We start from the raw sequence: 17,850 nt of genomic DNA, 5'->3' as shown, positions 1-17,850 counted from the left end.
CAGCCCGTTCCAATGTCTAATCAGCCTTTCTGTGAAGAAATTCTTCCTAAAGAGGAGCCATGTTGTTGAGGTGAAACAGTCTCTTCCTGTCCATATATGGAATACTCCATATATACACATCTGAGCTAGCTAGCTAAAACTGCTGGATTGGTGACTGCCATCATGTCAAGAGCTTTTAAAGTGAGGGCTGTCAGGGAACTAGAGGCTGTGGAGTTGCTGTAGGAGATGCACAGTTAGGATGCACAGATGCACAAATGGCCTACAGGGGTGTATGGAAGAATAAGGCAGTAGCCTGATGGTGCAGGCTGTGAGGAACTGCAGCCTTCCAGTCTGGGCACCAGCCAGTAGCTCATGAAGAGTGCCTGGGTGTGATCCAGAATTTTATAATTTTGGCATTAATTCAGCCCAGAGTGCCACCAAATGACAACTTCATTGGTGTGAAGCACAATCAAAAAAGCTGTTAAACCAACTACCAGGTATTGCTGTCATCTGTGTTCCAGTTGACTGTAAAAGACGTGGTTTATTTTCTCAAGCTGGAGGTATTTCGAGGTCAAGTCTCACATTAGTGAAGTGACTGTGACTTGGATCCCAGCTCAATACCTGAGGCACCATGTGTAACATCAGCAATCTGTACCCACTATATTATACTATGAAAACAATTACCTAAAACATTTCAGTAGCTGAAATGGTGTCACCCAGTCCTAGTAAAAGGACAATCTTTCTCCCATTTTTATCTCTCTGATTTCACATTTGTGTGGCTGAAACCTGAGTCTAGTGTGGTAGGGCGATACATCTGAACAAGTCTGTACTTTGCCACAGTTTTTCAGTCTAGATTGTATCTTTGTTTATCCATATAATACTTGAGGGGTCTCAAATCCCTTCTACTTTTGCCCTTTAATTCTTAGAAAAATTAGCTGTAAGAGTGACTCCTGTCTGACACACCTAGAAGAAAGTAGGTGCAAGGAATGAGATAGTTGCATTTCTGGCCTTTACCAGGGAGAAAAAGGTTGACTTTCCCAGCAGTTACAAATACTTGTTTAAAAAGACTTTAAGAAACAATTAGTGAAGTCTTCAGCTAAAAGAAAAAAAGTCTTCAATAGTGATTATTAAAGTAAAAACTCTTAAAGACTTGCCTTTGGGAATTTAAAATGATGACTTGACTGTTTCCCAAGAGAGGTAGAAAGGATCTTATCCTATACTGATGTTCAGAAAGTCCTCAGACAGCTGCAGTTCAATGAATCATAACTCTGCAAAGACTCAGTGTTTTGAGAATATTGCAGCACACCCGCTTCTGAAGTTACCAGGCATCTTTGCTTGCAATACTGACCACATGCAGTAATAGCAACTGGAAGGCACCTTAGGTTCAATTCATGTCCAGTTTAAATTATTTTCATTGTTCTCTGCACCACTAGATTTACTTTATGCACATTGCTTAAAAACCCATGTACATTCTGGAAATGCCATATTAAATAAATTTGAATTGTCTCCTATAAATGCTTTCAGGTTATGATAAGCTTACCAGCATATCTATGGTTGGTTTCACTGAAACACTGAAGAGCAGCCTGAATCATATTTGAGCATGAGCATGGAAGTGTGAACATATGGACAGACTCTGGTTTATACTAACATAGCTAGAAGCAACTACATTGAGAGTTAATTACTCCTACAACAGCATCAGTGCATCTCTTCATGTGACTTTTCTGTAAATGTTCTAATGGTGTTTCAGCATGTTGCAGTAAAAGGTGTAGAAGTAACAAGAAACTATGGTCCTTTTGATTTCTCACAGACCTCGCATATTACATAAACAAGATTAGATTTTTCTTGTTACTGAGTGAGCCCTGCCTCAAGGCTTCTCAGCAGAGAGACAAATGTTGTGCAGAGAAATCAGATGGGAGGAGAAGCCTCAGCCCATAATCTGCCTGCTCCGGTCGGTTTTATGCTTTGCTGCTCAAAATCTCCAATGACACTGTGAAGAGGGCCTTCTGTCCTTGACAAGGCCACTGGCTGTGAAGGGATTAATGAGAGGAATAGAGTCTCAGTATCCAGGTAATTCATTGGCACTTCCCTCATCAGAAAGCTTTGCAGGAATAGTAAAGGCTCTGCAGAGACTAAATGGACATTAGTGTCGAAGTGTTGGGAAATGTTGGAGATGAGTAGCTTACTAATTTTGGGAGAGGTCATGTTGCTTAAGATCTGAACAGAAGAACCAAAATTAGTGGGTTTGGTTTGCAGCTGGTTTGGATTCATTGGAAACCCATCCTGCAAAAGGTGAAAGGTGCTTACCTGGGATGGTCAGTGCATGACTGTGCCTGGGAGATGGATAGTGTGGACAGATAGAATCAGTTGCACTCTGACCTTCTGCACTGGTGCTAAGCACTGTGTTGCTTATTCCCTTCTGAAAGCAGAGCATTTTGACTTTTCAGCATCTACATGATGTGAATCTTTTATTACTTCATTTTTCATTTAAGTCCATTTTATTTATGTCAAAGACACATGCTGAGAGTAAGAAGGTGAAAACTTCCACTAAGATTTTCAAAAGCAGCTGTCCATATCAATTCTGTACTGTCCAGCCTAAAACACCTGAAAGCAGCTTGAATTTTACAGATCAGGGCTTTCAGAAAAGCAGGCCCTTCTGACACAGCTGAACCAATAACCTCTGAAGATTCTGGCACAGCAGTGTTCAGCTACTATGAATGCACTCCATTACAAATATCCCTTGTAGGAAGAGACCAAGTACAATGTACTACATTATATAAGTAGAATATAAACAGTTACACACAGTAGGGAAAGCCTAACAAATTTTACCTTCCTGCATTTTCCTGTTTGTTCTTCCCAGTTAAAACTACCAGGTGAGGTGTGCAATTAATAGCAACTGTGGACAACCACATCACAGTTCATATCTGATGTTCCGGAGAAAGGGAAGAGATCAGGGATAAGACAATGCCATAGATGCCATGAAAAGGGAAATTTGGGGATTTATTCTCTTCTCATCACAACACACATCTTACATCTTTGCTCAGTGTCTTATAACAAAGACACTGAGCATTTGCTAACATAAAATGAGCATCTACATGTAACTAAGATTGTAAGACGCAGAATTCCCTAAGGGAGCTAAGGGAGAGGAAATAATTAACTATATGAAAATTTATTCTTTGTCTCTGGAAAGATACTATCCAAGGAAATCAATGAAACTGGTGCAGGGAGCTATCTTATGACGAGCAGCTGAGGGACCTTATCACTCTCTACATCTACCTGAAGAGAGACTGTAGCAAGGTGGGGATCAGTTTCTTCTCCCAAGTAATAAATGATAGACGAGAGGAAGTGGCCTCAGGGTGTGACAGTGGTTTATTCTTGGATATTCAGAAATATTTATTTACTGAAAGGGTTATCAAGCATTATAAGCAACTGCCCAAGGAAGTACTGGAGTTATCATCCCTAGAATTATTTAAAAGGCACATAGATGTGGCACTTAGGGACATGATTTAATGTTGGACTTGGCAGTGCTGTATTAATGGCTGGACTTGATGATCTTAAGGTTCTTTTCCAATCTAAATATTCCATGACTTGGTGTTAAAATTAGGTGCTTCAAAAATTCAGGTAACAGGCAGAATTGTGAATCTCATTGACATAATTAGGAATTAGGTAAAAAATATCCTATACTTTTTTTCAGAGTTTCCAATGTTCTGTAATAGGCTGGAGTCCCTTTTTTCCATATTGGAAAGATGGCATATTCTGGTGTCTGGTGTGTTACAAAATAATGGCATTTGCACATATCCTCTAAAATGTGAATAAAGTTTATTGTAACTAGCTAGAGTTTTAGAATGTGATAGATGCATGGCAAAAAAGCAATCTCTGTTGTAGAGAATTCCTTCATCAGGAGTGCATGCGTAGGCTAGGCTATATATCCATCTGAATATATATATCCATCTGAAACCGATGGAAAGCACTGGAAAGAGTATGGGAAACCTCAATGGTTGGTTTGTGGTTTTTTTTTTTTTTTTCTTTGTTTTTTTTTGGGGGGGTTTGTTTGTTTGTTTGTTTGTTTGTTTTTTTTTTTTTTTTCCATTTCATTCAATGTCTTGAGCCTTTATCTTCTTAATTTCTGCTAAAAAAAACACCAAGCCACAAAACTTTTCTTTCCCACTCTAAAAAGAGTGGAACTGACCCACTTTTTGCTCTCATCATGTGACTAACTCTGCTTATGTGATCAGTTTAATTCTTCAAAAGGGTCTGTTTTCTTCACTTGTAACCAATGCTGCTAAGGTTATGGCTTGTCTGTTTCTTCTGAAGCTCCACTTCTTGTTCAGTCCTGCTGGAATGATTGCTGCTGATGATTTTTTGACACACATCAGACATTCATGGGGAAATCTGATGCAGTTCAACATACCCAAGCTGGCTTCAAACCAGTTGGTCTTGAATAATGATGGCAGCCCAGGCTGGGGTGGTTCTTGTGGTGTAATTCTTCCTCTTACTGTGCTGTGCATCTACACCCCTTGATTAGTAGACATTGTGGTTCACTTAAAACAACTTGGGGTGTGTTCAAAATGGAATGAGTAGAGTTGCTGTACATACTCAGAGTATCTGGATGTGATCCAGCACAAAATGAACTTGATTGGAAGCTGTCATCACTAGGTAAGACGGTGGGTAACTTTGCCAAATACAAGATCCCAATTTCCACCTCAGGTACAGATGGGAGAATTATTTGTTATATATGAATATATAGAGAAATATACCTGGTTGAGGAAACTATGCAGAAGAAAGAGCCAATTTTGCAACAGCCAAAGATGCAAATGTCTCTCATTTGTCAAAGTCTGGAAAGAAAGTTCTGTTAAGCTTTCCCAGTTCTGATGTTAAGACTGCCTACTTTTTTCACTTCATATTGCCATGAAGTGCTGAAAAGAAGGTTAAAAGTCTGGCAGGAAGGAGGAATCAAACTCTGGCCACTTCTCACTATTAATAAATACATCCTGTGTTGCATACTGTGGTCTAAAAATTCCTCTTTGCTGTTCTTGTCCAACTGGTTTGTTCTTTTTTTTCATCTCTCCTAGTCCTTTTGAGGCTCTTTGGCATCCTACTTGAATGCAACTGTGTTTTTCAATGTGATTATCAGATTACAAATATTTGAAATATTGTATCTTCTCTGGTAATTGCTAATTTCTAATTTTAAGGATTACTAATTCTACTACATAATTACAAAAAAAATCCATTAAGAAGTGATCTATTATCAGGACTAAAGAATTATAATAGTAAACATGTATTTCCACCCTTTATGCCATATTAAAATAATTTCTTTCATGTGTAGTTTGTGGATTTTGGCTATTAACTAAGACAAAAAATGTGATGAAAGAAGAAAATTAGATTGAAAAGTTACAGTACAAAGCAGATAGTCAATTTACATTTACTAAGACAGATGAGGAAATTTTGTGAGACAGAATATAAAATGGACAAAGAAGTGTAGCAGTAGCTACCCTTCACTAAGTCTAGATTCTCGTGTCTTTTAACACACTAGGTATTATTAGGTGAGTTATTTAAATGTCTCCTTTAATCATGTGACCCTCAGAGGGATCTTAAATCTTAGTCTATTACATGGCTACTATAATTCCCTGAAACAATTGCAGATTTTCCATATGAAGAAGCTTGTAGAGATGCAACAGAAGGCTTAAGTGCCAGTCAAAAGCACAATGGTACCAGGTATTCCACAAAAGTACATCTGTGTTTTTAATTCTGGGTCAAGAATAAAATCTCCTTGTTTTTCGAAGTATCTGTAGGCCTTATTTTCATTACCAGAAATGTCCAGAAAAAGTTTGGTTTCTCCAAACAACAAATAAAAGTCAAGGAAAAGTAAAAACAAGCACACAATTTTAAAAAGAGGTTCTGTTTCTAAAGCCTTCAACCAACAAACCTTCCGTAAATTTGCTTTGATTGGACAAAAAATCAAGATCTTGATGATGAAGAGTAAATCTCTGGAATTCAGGATGACATTTAGAAAAAAACGCAAGAAACCCTACATGCTAAATTGCTATTTACTTCTTTCCTTACGGCTTTTTGATACTAATCTGGAAAATAGTCACATGCAGAACATCTGAGTAAGCCGTTATTCTAGAATAGTCTGATTTTCTCAGATGGATTTGCAATCCATGTTCTTTTATTAAAGCTTTAATTTAGTACCAGATGTTTTAATGAAAAATTGTCCAAAATTACAGAGACATATAAGTAACTGCTAAAATATTCCCTGGTTTTTGCCATGAGAGTAACTCTACAACAGTCGTTCTAACAGACACCCATGTCCTTAGGCTGTGCCGAGTCCCTCTGGGAAAGACCATATACTATTAAGAGAACAGCAGTCTATTTTCCCAAGGCCTTCCGCGTGCCAGGGTGTAGGAGGTTACTCAGAATCACGTGGACACTGACCACTTTCTGACTGGTCTAGCTGCTGAGGCATTATTAATAAAAAACTCAGCCTGAATGTATCTGACAATGAGACTTCAGGTTGTGAAAGGCTCTCCCTCTTACTTTTCCTGTGCTTTTTGAAACTCTCTTGTGTGTCTCTGAAAGGCAGTTATGAAATACTGACATTGTGTGGCATGCTCTCACGCCTGTATTTTCTCATACAAAGATCCAATGATCAAGCTCAATCTTTTGATTAGAATTAAAATTTGATTACAATTTTAAGAAAAAGCATACAGTTTGAACTTGATTTTGAAAAGGACAATCCTGTATTTTCAAAGCTAAGTACTTAGTGGAAAAATCCCTGACTGGTTTCTACCACATGAAATCATGCTTATTTACAGAAAATGTTATGGTTGTCCTTGGCTCTGCCCTAGTGTCAGTTTTACATAGCCCATAAAAATCTGCTTTCCCCAGGCAGCACAGTGTTGATGGGACTCATGTCCCTGAGTGTGGGCCACCAACCTTCTTACCAGTTAAAATTCTCCAGGCTGCAGGTACAGTTGTTAAGTGTGATATGCTTAAGGAGCAATGCAGCAGAGGTGAGAAATCTTCTGATAGAAGAGTGCTCCCAAGTCAGACAGTCCACATAGTTCCTGTGTACTGACATTCTCATTTAAAATCTTGGGGAATATGCAAACATTGTATAATTTCCATCACCACCCTTGATTTCCTTAATATGAATGGGGAGCTTTCTTAATTTTCTTTTTTGTCCCTGAGCTTTCTTAGTTTTGTCCCTGTGTTGGTTTAATCTTCAGTATCTGATGTGCTGTCATGGTGGTTTCAGATTTGGACTCAGACCACCATAGGAAAGCACTGCTACTAGACAGCAGAAAATGTCAATTAATTTCTTACTTAAAAATAAATACAACAGATATATTTTCAGTGCTTTTTGGAAATCAGTTTCTTTAAAGCCTATATCTGAGTCCTAGATGGATATCTTTACTGGTGAATATCCAAGGTGATATTTTTCAGCATCTCCAGATCTCAGGGAGACCTGGTGCCAAATCTGAAGTCAAAGCTGACTGGAACACAAGAGCAAAGGGAGGATAGGTAAAGAAAAACTTCAGAGAAACAACTGATATGGTAGGACATTCAGACTGAAATGGAACAGGCCTTGCTTGCATGACAGGCACACACCTTTTGGCTTGTACTTTGACAGACATCACCTCTGATATCTGTTCCACACTCTTCAAGCATGCAGAGAGCTGTAGCTCCTGGTAGTTAAAATCAGCTGTCAGTCACCTACAAAACTTGCTTTACAGGTGGCAAAGTCGATGGCTGGGGGCAACAGCATCAGCAGGACTATTTCCTGCAGTGGCACTTCTGGCCAAAGAGCAAGGATTTTGGACCCCTCCCTCCCATAAGTCTTGGCCCCCGTCTTCCCAGCCTTTCTGCACTTGCTATCCTCCCTGCTGTACGACTCTCCTCTGCCTTCCCCTCAATGTTGTGTTACTTCACCTGTTGGCTAAATACCTTCTGAGAAAACCTACCTGAAAAAGCAGCCTACAGAGCTCAAGTCTCCTTTTTATCCCGCCTGTATTCGTATCTCTTCTCCCGAGCCCTGTCCACATCCTACTTGAAAGTGAATCCTTGGAGCGTGCATGCTTCCTTGTGCTTGTACCGCACCTGGCATGTTGGGGCCATTCATTATTGCCACAGGTACATGAACAAAATAAAACTGGAAATGATTCTTGCTGAGACCACCTTCCAGGGTGGGTGAGCCTAATGTGGGTGAATCTAATTTCTCACTTCCCAAATAATAGAAATGTAGTCACAGTTACAAGGAACAGTGGTGCTAGCTTTGGGAAGGTCACTGGCTCCCCACAGATTGCTATGGACTGGGTAATAAAAAGAGAATCCAGAGAGAAAGGGCACAAATGGGCAACCATTCAGCACAGGTCTCACGAGAACTTCTAAACGCCCAGAACAGCAGCCGGCATGGCCCCAAATCCCGAGTGCCTGGTGGAGACACGGAGATACAGACACAGAGGCGGGTCCCGAGATGGCCCTGAAGACGGCGCCTGTCGTGACATCCTCGCCGAGCGGGCAGGGCATCTACCTCCCAGGTGCATCCCCCCATGATGGGAGCCAGCTCAGTGCAGGGCTCGGCGGAGCGCAGCCTCCCCGGCCGCGCCGCGGCGCTTAGCCGCGGCACGGCCCTGCAGCGTCCCCGGCCCGCCCGCGGCCCCCCGCGCCCAGCCCTGACTTACGTGGGGGCCGCGGGCCAGCGGCTCCCGGCGCGGCGGCGCATTCGTCCCCATGACGGCCGCCGGTCCCCGCCACTTTCCCGGGCCGGCTCTGCCGCTGCCAAGCCGAGAGACACCCGGGGACGGGGCCGGGGACGGGGACGGGGCCGCGCCGGGACCGCCCCGCAAGCGCCGCCCTCCGCCCGCCGCCGGGAGGGGCGCGCGCGGCGCTGGAAGGTGCCGGAGGGTTGAGGGATGAGGGGCTATGATGAGACTTCTCGGTATTCTGGGGTGGTCCCGGCGTCCAGGGCTTTAGCACTGCGTGCGCTAAGGCCGTGCGCTATCCCTGCAGGGCAGCGTGGGAAGAGGATTTCTACTCCGGGTATCCCCCGGTATCGACTCCTTGTGCTCTCCCCGGGGAGCTATTCCCCGGCTGAGTACCCTCAGAGCACTCACAGCGGTGAGGAAATGCAGGCAACTTTACTGCTACCAAGCATCTCTGTGGATATTACCCGCTAATTATCCATGACAGCGAGTGTGTTAAACGTCACCAAGACTACCCAGATCCGGTGAGAACAACAGGAATCTGCAGCTGTCTCAAGGCAAGGAACCTGTCAAGTGAGTCTTCCCAAACACAGGTTTGGAAGACAGCAGCAGCCAGAGCTTCACAAGTCTGATTCCAGTTTCTTCTTGTCCCAAGACAATGTTTCAAGGCTGTGACATGTTGTGTCTTGTAGCTGTACTCTGGCCCTTTGGAAGTCCTGGGGCCTGCATGTGTCCACCCTGTGCCAAGGGAGCCCTGAAGTTACCCTTCTCATGCAGAGCCCCAAGCTGATCTAGACACTTGTGTGAGCACAAATTTCTGTGTTATCTTGGGGTGTTTGCAGTTTTTTTGTGAATGTCTTTTGATTTTTGAGATGTGTGCCTTAGTGTTTGCAGAGAAATTACTTGTCTCCAACCATTCTCTCCTGTCCTGCTTGTTTTTCCTGGAACACAGATGTTCAAGGTGACACATAAATTTATAGCACTTTACTCCAGTAAGCAGGTCAGCACACAGCACTTGTAAATTCTACTGACTGGCTTTTTCTCCATGACCAGATTTACACCTGTACACAAACAATTCAACAGTAGTGTCCATGACTATTGCTGTGATATTTTAATTCACTGGTATCTGTTTTGATACCTCCCTTGTAGCCATGGCAGTTTATAATTGGCAGTTTATAATTTTTTGGTTTTACATTCTGTTATCACAATGTTTTCCTAGCTGCTCATTTTATCCTGTTATATATCTACAAGGTGAGTTACTAAATAAAACATCAGAACAAAAGGAAGGACAATAAAGCAGCACAAAAGACTCTAAAAAGGTGGGCATTTGTGGAATTGGAGAAGAAGGAGGCATTTTCTTAGTTTGCTGTAAACTGTACATTGCATTTCCCCCCCATTTTACACAGCGTGCAGATCTGTGTGATTCTCTTTTCAATATATTTTCACTGTGAGTCCTTTGCAGTTCTCTTCTTTATTTGTCTCAGAAATATACATAATTTTTTCTGTCTCTAGTCTAATCTGAAACCCAACAGTGTTACACTGTGTTCTACTGAAGTCTCATTCTGCACATAAGTATTTTCAGCTCTTATTTCTTCTCAGCATTTATACATCCAATTAACAGATTTTCTTCCCCCAGGGCTGCATTACAGTGGTGTATATGTGTAGGCATACACATAAATATATATGTAGGTATATAGGTTTTAAACATACTTGCTGTCTGTGGGAGAAAACAATCTGTATTGAAATTTCCCTTTGTGAGATACTTGGTTTCTAAAATTTCTCTGTTGTTGACAAAAAGAGAACTTTAGATTTAGAACTTGAGGCTCTATTTTTTTCCTCTGGGACAAGACTACTAAAAAGAAAAGCCCAAATTCCCTTGGGCTTCTCCAAACAGCATTCCTTTCTTACTGTACTTTTCCACTTTTGCAAACATTTGTCATCCTGTTTCTTCAAAGGTCACTGATCATTTGTTTGGCATGGGACCTTTACTTCCTACTCTACTGATGATTAGTACCCTTAGAGATAGGCCTTTGTTCTGGATTGATACACATGCAAGTTCTTTTGTTTAGCTCATTTTTTTTCCTTTAGTACTGTGATCCGTAGCACTGCAGAAAATTCTTGTCTGCCAGAAACTGTGTCTGTCGTGCTACAGGACTTTTTACTTTTCCTGAAACTTAGCAAAAGCAGGAGCTCAAGAGTCTGGGTTGTCAGCCTGGGACTTTATTGAGTCTGCTCTGAAAACTCACCAACTCCTTCAGACAAATGAGCACACCTGAGTGCTTGTAGTGACAGTCAAGTGTTCCTGTCCTGGTCCCTTGTACCATGTGAATTGTACTGGTGTTTTACCCAGTGTGCAGAAAACCATGTCTTCGAAGGTGCAGTAAAGTATCCCCAAGGTGTTTGAGGCTCTCAGTATTATGTGCCTTTGTCCTGGCCTCCCCAGCTGAAAGATGATTGTTATTCTCAGGCAGCCTCTACAGACATGCCTGTGTAGATGTGGTAATTCATAACTATAAGGCATTATTCAGGAGGGATGGCAGAGGCTGCATAAAATAAACCTTTAACAAGGTTTTCCCTCACTATCCCTCGATTTAGAACAGCAACAGGTCATTTCTGTAATATGTCCATGTCCTGGTTTTAGGTGGGATAAATTAATTTTTGTCCTAGTAGGTGGTATGGTGTTGTGTTCTGGATTTAGTATGAGAATAATGTTGATAACAGACTTACATTTTCAGTTGTTACTAAATTTATAGTAGTGTTTATACTAAGTCAGAGAATTTTCAGCTTTTTCTGCTCTGCCATCAAGAAGGCTGGCAGGACACAAGAAGCTGGAAGAGGACACAGCCAGGACAGCTGACCCCACGTGGCTAAAGGGATATTCCGTACCATATGATGTCATGCTTAGCATATGAACTGGGGAGGAAAGCTGTCTGGGGCCTGCTGCTTGGGAAGTGGCAGAATCAGTGAGGAGACAGTAAGCAATTTCTTTGTGCATCACTCACTCTTTTATATATTCTAATTATCATTGTTGTTCTTGTTCTTATTATTAATCATCACCACCATCATCATTAATATGTTCTCTCTGTCCCCATTAAACTGTCCTTATGTAAATCCAGAAGTCTGAGTTTGCTGATTTTCTGCCCCTTCCTGATGAGAGGGTGGACTGAATGAGCCACTGTGTGGTGCATCATTGCCAACTGGGGTTAAACCACGACAATCCACCACTCCTTCCTTCTCTGCACGCAAGACAAATGGAGATGGTTGTGTTCCCCTTAATCTTCAGTAGGCTTGTGAGAAACGTGAGGTTGTACAATCTACTTGGACCTAACTGAGAGCCTGCCTTCTCACACAAAACCAGACTGTCAAGTGCCTTATCTTGTCTTCTGACATCTCCTTTAAGGAAAAAGTCTTGATAAAATGCTGTTGCCCAATGTCAACTCTGTCTACAGTCTAAAAGAAATACTGCATTTGAAAAAACATATTGGTCAATTTTTATCAATTTGGCAGAAGTTTCAATTTCTCCCTCTCTTCCCCTGCTTTGATGAGATCAGTGACTTGCAAATAACAATAACCCCATTGAACAGGATGTTCTGAGGAAGAGGGAACTGTGCAGGGAACTCAAATTGAGCTGCTTGCATTGCCTTCTGCTGGCCTGCTAGGGCAGCTGACATGTTGCTGATTGCAGCCTGGCTGCTTAATAATGAAAAGGGGAATAAAAAAGACATTGTCTTTGTAAAGCTGTATGTCATATTAAAATGAGTGTAGTTGTATATAAGACATACATGTATGACTTCACACAGCCATGTCTGTTTTCCACACATCTTCACTGACCTTTCCTATTGAAAGGGAGGTAACATCACCCTTTTCCTGCTAGTATTGCCTGGGCTTTCAGTAACCTCTTATAGGTTCACTTGATCTCTTGGCAGTTTAAACAGTCTGGAGACATTATGCCCTGCCCAAGTGATGAGGTATTAGGTGTGGAGGAAGCTGAAGTGTGGACATGGATGATTTGCAGAAGTTTTTTTCTGCTCCTTGTGGGCATTCAGAGCACTGAGTTGCTGTTGCCGGAAGCTGAGAGTAAATGTTAGGTCCTCTAAGCCCTTCTAGGGTATACTTACTTCTCTCTGCTTTAGGACAAGGAGGGACAGAAGGAAATTTTCAAGTAATCTCTGATTAAACAATTAGCCTTGCTTTACTACATTTTCTTGCTTTACCCTCCTTTATTTGCCTCCAGGCTGTTCCTGTAAAAAAGCATGTGAAGAAGGACCACTAAGAAAAGAGCAGACTACTGTTATATAGCTCATGCAGGCTTAGCTAAAAATGTCACCACAAACACTGGAGGAATTCAGTATAACAGTTAGCACAGTAAAGTTGCTGAAGGAGAAAGGAAGGCCTAAACTTCCAGAATGACAGAAATAAAGGTGATTTCTACCAGCCACTGCCATGAGGGACTGTGGATGAGGCAGACGAGGCCTTTCTGTGCCCTTTTCATCCACTACATGAGTGCCTGACCAGACTGTCTGAAAGAAGTGGAATGTGGATCCTGGACTGACAACAGCAGAGACTCTGCATCAAGAGGGAGGTGAATGGAAAAGCTCTGTGTAGAAAATCCCCAGGTTTGCAGACTTAGTAAGACCCAGTATTTACACAGATTCAAACAGATGATGATTAAAAAACCTTACTGATATTTACGAAAAAGACCAATACTTCATAAAAGTCCAAGTGTGTTAGTGTGGTAAAAGCCCTAGAGTTTCTATAGCTAGTAACATACAGTATGGTGAATGGTTAATATATTTAGGTGAAAACAGCTCATTAAAATAAAACCAGTAGCCTCCACAGTATAATAGCATCTTTCTGCTAGCAGGAGCAATATCACATTTGTTATATGTTCACAGCCTGTTACAACACTCAATTAATTCAGGTCTTACTCCTTAGCAAGTTTTTGGCTAAGTCCTCTGCTGTATACCAATAATGTAGCTGTTACACCACAAGTTATGTGGTGTTAGAGAAAAATATTTATCCCTGCTTTCTACTTTCAAAAGCTTCAAGCTCTGAAGGATCCTGCACAGATGGAGTGCAGCGTAGTATTTGTATGGTGGACATCTTCTGATTGTTCAGGCAGAAATATACTGTAATCCCTGATACATTTTATTGAAGCAGGAGTCTGGAAGCACTAGATTTATATAGCCAAGTATGTATGGAAGCAGGCTGAAGGTGGGATTCATTTGAGATGATATGGAGTGTTTACCTAGAAAACAAGAAAGGCCTGTCTGGTGTCCTGTATTTAAAGAAGGTCACATTTTACTTAAAAGTTTTTACCTGTGAAGATTTCAGATTCCTTGGTCACTTAGACTGACACTTGTTTTGGTGCTCCAGAAGGGAAATGAGAGTAATAAATATTTTGAGGAAGGTGAGTGATTAGCTCTAGGAAAGCCACGTGGATCTTAGAATTTTCTAAGGAGGCTTGTGACCATTATTCAGGAGTCACGAGATCTAATTAAGGAAACAGATCCATGGAACTGTTAGTCCAGGTCAGATCTGACTTTTGACAGAAAAGAGCACTTGCTTATTTTGGACAGAACATACCTGTCTTAGGATGGCCCTTAGACAGCCTCTGCCCTTAACCAAATTTTGGGAAAATACCTTTACCTGCCTTCTACCTCAGGGCTGCGATGAGGTGTACCAGGGGGACCAGTCCAGATTCAACACTTTCCCATAAACCCTGGTTCTTCACAGAGCTGGCTCTTTATGAAGGATGCACTGTCGTCAGGTGTCAGAGCATGAGAGAGCTCTGGCTGATGTTCTCAGAGCTGCCCGTCATGTCTTCCCTGACAGAGCTGTGAGAGGCACTGAGTGCTTCTGTTCCCACTCTGAGATGAGATGTGTCATCATATGTCTAGGCTTGAAAGCTACCCTGGGAAGATTTAGCCAGCTGTTCTGGTATAACCCTGAGGACTGCTCACTCTCTGTCTTTGGTCAGAGCAGGGGAAGCATAAGATTTTCTTCCACAGCTTAAATTATCTGAGCAGGAGTGGACAGCTAAGGATCAAAATATAGAGGTTTTTGGTTAGTAGCAGATAGACAAGAGAAAAAACACACTCCCATCAGAAAACAACAGTGATCTATGTCCATACATGGATTTCTTCTCTAAAGAATGGTCATCACAGTTAGCAATAAGCCTTGTCCCAGCCTTATCTGGAAAGTGTCATACTGGGTAAACACAGGCATACATAAGAAACAACGCTTTCTATTCTCCTATTCTTGCTGTTGTGTTGTGTTACTGATGCTAATAGATTTGTTCAATACCCAGCACTTAGGAACAATCAAAGCTATCTCACTTGGGTGCTAAATAACAAACCAAGGAGCTCAGAATTTGACACAGGAGACTGAAGATGCCATTCATGCATTGCCAACACTTAGAAGACACCTCTGTACCTTGCCTGTCTTGGTCTGTATCAGTAGACAATGGCTTCCTCATGGTTTACAAGGAGTGGTTTGGCCACAATATGACTGCTTGCTTGTCAAGATCTGTAGGAATTAATTTGTTGAAATGTTGGTAAGAGTGGGGGGAAGTCTGAAGGGAGGAGGATTTAGTACTCTTTTTGTTGGAAGAGATTCAGATTAGGGAATATTTAACTAAATTAATACCTAAAGCCATGGACCCTGATGGTGTGTACTCATGAGTGCAGAGGGAGCTAGTAGATATAATTGTGAGGTGATTCTCAATTATGTTAGACTGATCATAGTGACTGGGAAAGGTTCCTGAGACCTGAAAGAAAAAGAAAGTCACTCCTGTCTTTCTTGTCTTCAAGGAGGACAAGAAAGAGTATCCAGGCAACTATAGGTCAGTCACCCCTGTCCTGACTCGTTAGTAGGAGGGATGGAGTGCATCCGCAGCTAACTTGCTAATGACACCCAGCTGAGTGGTGCTGTTGACACTCCTAAAAGGATGGGATGTCATCCAGAGGAGCCTGGACAAGGTTGAGAAGTAGGCCCATAGGAATCTCATGAGGTTTAACACGGCCAAGTTCAAGGTGCTGCACCTGAGTCAGGGCAATCTCCAGTATCAGCACAGGCTGGGGATGAACAGGGGGAGAGCAGCCCTATGAGAAGGACTTGGGGGTGCTGGTGGGTGAGAGGCTGGACATGACCCAGCCATGGGCACTCCCAGCCCAGAAAGCCAAACATGTCCTGGGCTGCATCCAAAGCAGCGTGGGCAGCAGGGGAGGGAGGAGATTCTGCCCCTCTGCTCTGCTCTGGTGAGAGCCCACCTGGAACCCTGCATCCAGCTCTGGGGTCCCAGCACAGGAAGGTCATGGACCTGTTGGAGTGAGTCCAGAGGAGGGACATCAAGATGAACAGGGTGAAGGAAAACCTCTCCTATAAGAAAAGGCTGAGAGAACTGGGATTGTTCAGCCTGGAAAGGAGAAGGCTTTGGGATGACCTAATTGTGACCTTACAGTACCTGAAGGGAGCCTATAAGAAAGACAGGAAGGGACTTTTTACAAGGGCATGTAGTGACAGGACAAGAGGGAATGGCTTCAAATTGTCAGAGAGTAGGTTTAGATTACATGTTAGGAACAAATGCTCTACTGTCAGAGTGGTGAGGCACTGGAACAGGTTGCTGAAAGAAGCTCTTTATGCCCAATCCCTGGGCATGTTCCAGGCCAGGCTGGACTGGCTCTGAGCAACATGGTCTAGTGGAAATTGTCCCTGCCCATGGCAAGGAGGTTGGAAATAGATGATACTTTGTGTCCCTTTCAACCCTTTTTGTGGTTCTCTGTCTCCTGACATGATGGTGAAACAGCTTTCTGGAAACTATTCCTGGAAAGAAGGTGATTTGGATTAGTCAGTGTGGATATACAAAGAGGAAATCCTGCTTAATGAAGCCAATAACCTTCAATGATGAAGGTTACTCATTAGTCATTTGATCTATGAGGGCATAGCAGTAGATACTGCCTAACTTGACTTCAGTAAGGCTTTGGATACTCCCATAAAATTCATGGATAAACTGCTGTCATATGGACTTGATGAGCAGACAGTATGGTGAATTGAAAACTGGCTGAATGGCTGAGCCCAGAGGGTAGTTATTGTTCAATGGCATGAAGTTTGAGGTCAGTAACTAGTAGTGCACCCCAGGGGTCCATACTGGGTCCAACACTCTTTAAACATCTTCATTAATTTTCTGGCTGATGGAACAGAGTGCACCCACAGCATGTTCATTGATGACACCAAACTAGGAGGAGTGGCTGATACACCAGAGGGTTGTTCTGCTTTTTAGTGGGAGTTTGACATCATACAGTTCAGCCAAGGGAATTGCAAAGTCCTGCATCTGGGGAGGAACAGTCAGATGCACTGGTACTTGTTGGAGGTCAATTGGTCAAAACAACTTCGTGGGAAAGGACCTAACGTCCTGGTGGGCAACAAGCTGAACAAGAGCCATCAACACACCCTTGTGCCAATGCAGTTGAACAGTATCCTGAGCTACATTAGGAGGAGTGTTACCAGCAGGCTGAGAGAGTGATATTTCTCCTCTATTCAGTACTGGTAAGGTCGCACCTGGAGTGCTGTGGTGAGCTCTGGGCTTCCCAGTACAGCAGAGATACAGAGCTGCTGGGAGAGTCTAGAAGGGCTCCAAAGATGACTAAGGGCCTGAAGCATCTCTCATATGAAGAAAGTCCAAGAAAGCTGGTATACTTTCTCAGAGAAGGCTCATGGGGAAATCAGTGTGTTCCAAAATCTGAAGGGCGAGCAAAAAGAAGAAGGAGCCAGCCTCTTCTTGGTGATGCCCAGTGACAGACAAGGGGCACAAACTGAAATGCTTGAATTTTCCTCTGAACATCAGGTAAGACTTTTTTACTGTGTGAGTGATCAAGGTGGTGGATTCTCCTGCCTTGGGGATCTTCAAAGGTCATCTGGGCATAGTTCTGACAACCGGCGTGAAGTGGCCTTTTTTCAGCCGGGTGGTTGGAACAGATGTACTCCAAAGATTGCTTCCAACCTCAGCCATTCTAAGATTCTGTGATAGACGTCATAAAATATTGAAGATGTAGAGGTTCCTACAGGTTGTGTACTGATGGGCTGCTGAAAGGTCTCTAAATTACATCAGATGCCTGTGTTTAAATGCCTGAGCTACTCCTTAGTGTCTTGGCAGTAACTTCTACACAGA

At 42.5% G+C, this 17,850-nt stretch overlaps 1 protein-coding gene across 3 annotated transcripts in view; it reads right to left on the bottom strand.

Annotated features, from left to right (window-relative positions):
* Positions 1–8,729, bottom strand: part of GNE (glucosamine (UDP-N-acetyl)-2-epimerase/N-acetylmannosamine kinase) — a 34,347-nt gene extending 25,618 nt beyond the window's left edge. For all 3 annotated transcript variants that reach the window (XM_053932049.1, XM_053932051.1, XM_053932052.1), the window contains exon 1: positions 8,661–8,729. In XM_053932049.1, the coding sequence (XP_053788024.1) occupies positions 8,661–8,711 (51 nt within the window). In that variant the 5' untranslated portion in view covers positions 8,712–8,729. The remainder of the gene's footprint in view (positions 1–8,660) is intronic.
* Positions 8,730–17,850: the final 9,121 nt, after the last annotated feature.

The sequence above is a fragment of the Vidua chalybeata genome, chromosome Z, assembly GCF_026979565.1.
Source record: "Vidua chalybeata isolate OUT-0048 chromosome Z, bVidCha1 merged haplotype, whole genome shotgun sequence".
Classification (NCBI taxonomy): domain Eukaryota; kingdom Metazoa; phylum Chordata; class Aves; order Passeriformes; family Viduidae; genus Vidua; species Vidua chalybeata.
The sequence above is the reverse complement of the archived record's forward strand: the minus strand, read 5'-3'. Positions and strand labels throughout refer to the sequence as shown.